We start from the raw sequence: 3,260 nt of genomic DNA, 5'->3' as shown, positions 1-3,260 counted from the left end.
AACCATGGTAGCAATGTGGACGCCATTTATGGCTTCATCAGCATGACTTGTTATCCAACTCATTTCTGGCCAATTCAACAAGATGACCTTATTTTCAAGAACTTCTTTTATGACTAGACTTGTGGCATATATCACCCCATTCTGTTTCCTGGGATGGTAAGATAAACTAGCAAGTGTTTGCCTCTGATAAAATGAAAGAGAACTGAAACACTCCTCTATTAATCTTACATGAAACATACAGCCTGGCATGACTTGCACAAAAGTAAAGAAAACCTTATTTTATCTATTTTTTTCTCCAATACTAATTTTGCTTCCCCTAATAATCTAATCAGATTAGGAATTTGGCAATTAAATTAGAAAATAAATTCCAGTGGCATATAAAACATGTGAAAATATTATATAATGGCTTTAACCAGGCTCTTACTTCATAAATTGATAGGCAAAGACATCATTTTTAATGGTAATCTTAAATGAAGCACCCATTAAATCTAAAAAATGTATACCTTATTTTTCACTGAACATGTGTGTTGGTTCTTTCCTCTTTATCTTTCTCTTGTAATTAGTAAAAATCTTTTTTTTTGACACAGATTATTAAAAATATTTATTACAAGCAGATTCCTTTTCCCATATTCAAAAGAAAAACGTATGACTGGAAATACTGAGATGGCAACTGGTGAAACCAATTCCCAGTCCTTATCAAGTTAGGAATCAATAAAGGAAAAGATACTTTGGAACTTAAAATTAGGGAAGCCTATACACAATTTAGATGGGGGGGGAAGAGAAAAACAAAAAAACCAAAATAAAGTCATATCGTTTACATTTTACAGCCTTTAATTAAGCACATAAAACTGTACTATTTAATATATTTTTCCATGAACTTTTTGTGAAATTCAGATCGCAGCGTATCATTTACAAATCTTTTGTCTTTCTTCTGATCATCTACACCTTTTGCACAGTTCTTGAAAACAACATCATCATCCCACCTTCTTTTAACTTTGAAGTTGGCCTGAGGCTGGGATGGGCCAGTGAGATTAAGGAGAGGGTTTCTACTCAGAATGTTTTCCATACAAATCCTTTCTTCTTCAGCCTTTTGTTCTTGTTCCTTCCTGGACTGCTCTTCAGCTCTTTCTTTTTAAATTTTTTCCAGCTCCGCAAGAAGAGCTGCAGTATCATCATCATCACTCTTCTCTTCAAAATCTTTTTTTTTTTTTTTTTTGTGGTACGCAGGCCTCTCACTGTTGTGGCCTCTCCCATCACGGAGCACAGGCTCCGGACGCGCAGGCTCAGCAGTCATGGCTCACGGGCCCAGCCGCTTCGCGGAATGTGGGATCTTCCCAGACTGGGGCATGAACCCGTGTCCCCTGCATCGGCAGGCGGACTCTCAACCACTGCGCCACCAGGGAAGCCCCCCCTCTTCAAAATCTTCATCTTCCTCATCTGTTAGAGGGTCGCCTGCATTGAGGTTGGCAGCGGGAATCTGGTCCAACCGAGGCTTCTTTGACACTGAAGAGGAGGTTGTATGTTCTCGGGTTGGTCGGTCTCTGTTTTTTTCTCTTGCAGCAGCTCTCTCTCTCTCTTCCAACTCTCTCCTGAAGTCACGGTTCTGAACTTCTTCAGGGGCATCCTGAGTGGTCTGTCTATATTTTATCTTTGTATGAGAGGGTAGGTCTCTGCTTGAATATTGCTTTGAGAGTTGGCTCAAATCACCTTCTCCTTTACCTCTCCCCCCTCTTGCAGGTTCAAAAGTTGGCCTAGCTGCTGTTGTCATCTTAGTCTGCTTTCCTGCTGCTGCTCACTTTTAGTAAAAATCTTTAAAGGGGACAATTGTGGCAAAGAAAGAAAGGCTAGAATAGAAGACAACCATACAAAAATGGAAAAGATTGTCATAGCCATTTCATTCTCTATCGGTAAATGTTCCTTCTACTTGTGATATATACAGATGGACTGTTAGCTCCTGAGGTACCAAACAGCCTGCATGTTTTGCAAAATGTTTCCTGAATCTGTATCACATTCACCTTCACTGTATTTATCAAAACTGCATACATGCCCCTTATACTACTGTTTACCTGTTTCCTTACCTCAAAGTTTAAGCTTTCTATGTATTTTAGATTTACCTTAAACAAGAGTATCTGGGAAAACAAGCATGTGTGCTTTTTCCTAATGTATATTAAAATAAACACTAAATATTAAAATAAGCATCTGTCCATGCAACACGCATCAAATATTTCATATCCCCAGTGGAATTTGTACCACACTTTGGGAAACAAGACTTACTGCTATCAACACCAGAGTCACCCTTTCTTGCAAAATGAATAAAACAGTACCTCCAGTCACTATATCTATGGAAAAGACTATATTGCAGTCCCTCAAGATCAGTTTGCATCATGTCCAGAGTATTTGGGGGATTATTTCCATTCTGTAGTCAAATAAAAAATACAAAAAAAAAAAAGCCTTTGAAATAGAGGTTTCTCCACTTACACTGCCAGAGAGCGTATGAAGGACTTCCCTACATCCCAGCCAGGAAGTCACAGCAGAGAACTGGCAGCAGCCCTATTTTGTAAGGCTGTCCACTGACAGAAATGCCCAACTGAAGGCCTGAAATTGAAACTAATGATTGACCAGGAGTTTCAACAGCTTTTCTCTTAATTCTGGCAATGGAAATAATAGTGAAGTTATTCAGTGTTTGAAAAGTAAATCTTCACTGCTTTTCGGTCTTGCATTTAGAAGAGTGTTGAGGAAATAGTAAACAAATTTCTTTTCAATAGTTGCATTCCCCTTGGAGAATTTACATTCCTTCCTAACATACCTCAAAGAGCTATAAAAACACACCAGTTCAAAAGAGGAAAAAGGAGAGTTAATATTTAAAGGAGCAGTTAGGAATCAATTACCCTCAGTTTAATAATAGTTAACATTTATTGAATACCTAAGATATGTCCAGGACTGTGCTAATCATTGTACTTGCATTATCTGTTCTGTTACAATCACAATAACCCAATATGTAGGGAACTTTTATTACCATCATTTTTCAGAGGAAAACAAACAGAAAAGTTTTGGACAGAACTCAAACCCAGGGTTCTCTGACTCCAGAGATGAAGCTTTTAATCATTACATATATATAAACTCTCAGTCAGTTCTCTGAGAACCTCGGTTGAATTCCCAAATTAACTATCCTCCTGATTTTTAACATACATTTCCTTATTTGTTACACCAATAAGAAGCACAGAACTTGATAGCCAATTAGACCAAAGGAAAGTTATAAT

General features: G+C 37.9%; 1 protein-coding gene across 1 annotated transcript; it reads right to left on the bottom strand.

The window, feature by feature from the left end:
- Positions 1-571: 571 nt before the first annotated feature.
- LOC137210515 (spliceosome-associated protein CWC15 homolog) lies at positions 572-1,794 on the bottom strand. The gene is given in 2 exon segments (XM_067712406.1): positions 572-1,201; positions 1,421-1,794. Coding segments are annotated over 2 exon segments (696 nt in total). The 5' UTR covers positions 1,769-1,794; the 3' UTR covers positions 572-853.
- Positions 1,795-3,260: the final 1,466 nt, after the last annotated feature.

Source organism: Pseudorca crassidens, chromosome 17 (assembly GCF_039906515.1).
Source record: "Pseudorca crassidens isolate mPseCra1 chromosome 17, mPseCra1.hap1, whole genome shotgun sequence".
Lineage (NCBI taxonomy): Eukaryota > Metazoa > Chordata > Mammalia > Artiodactyla > Delphinidae > Pseudorca > Pseudorca crassidens.
The sequence above is the reverse complement of the archived record's forward strand: the minus strand, read 5'-3'. Positions and strand labels throughout refer to the sequence as shown.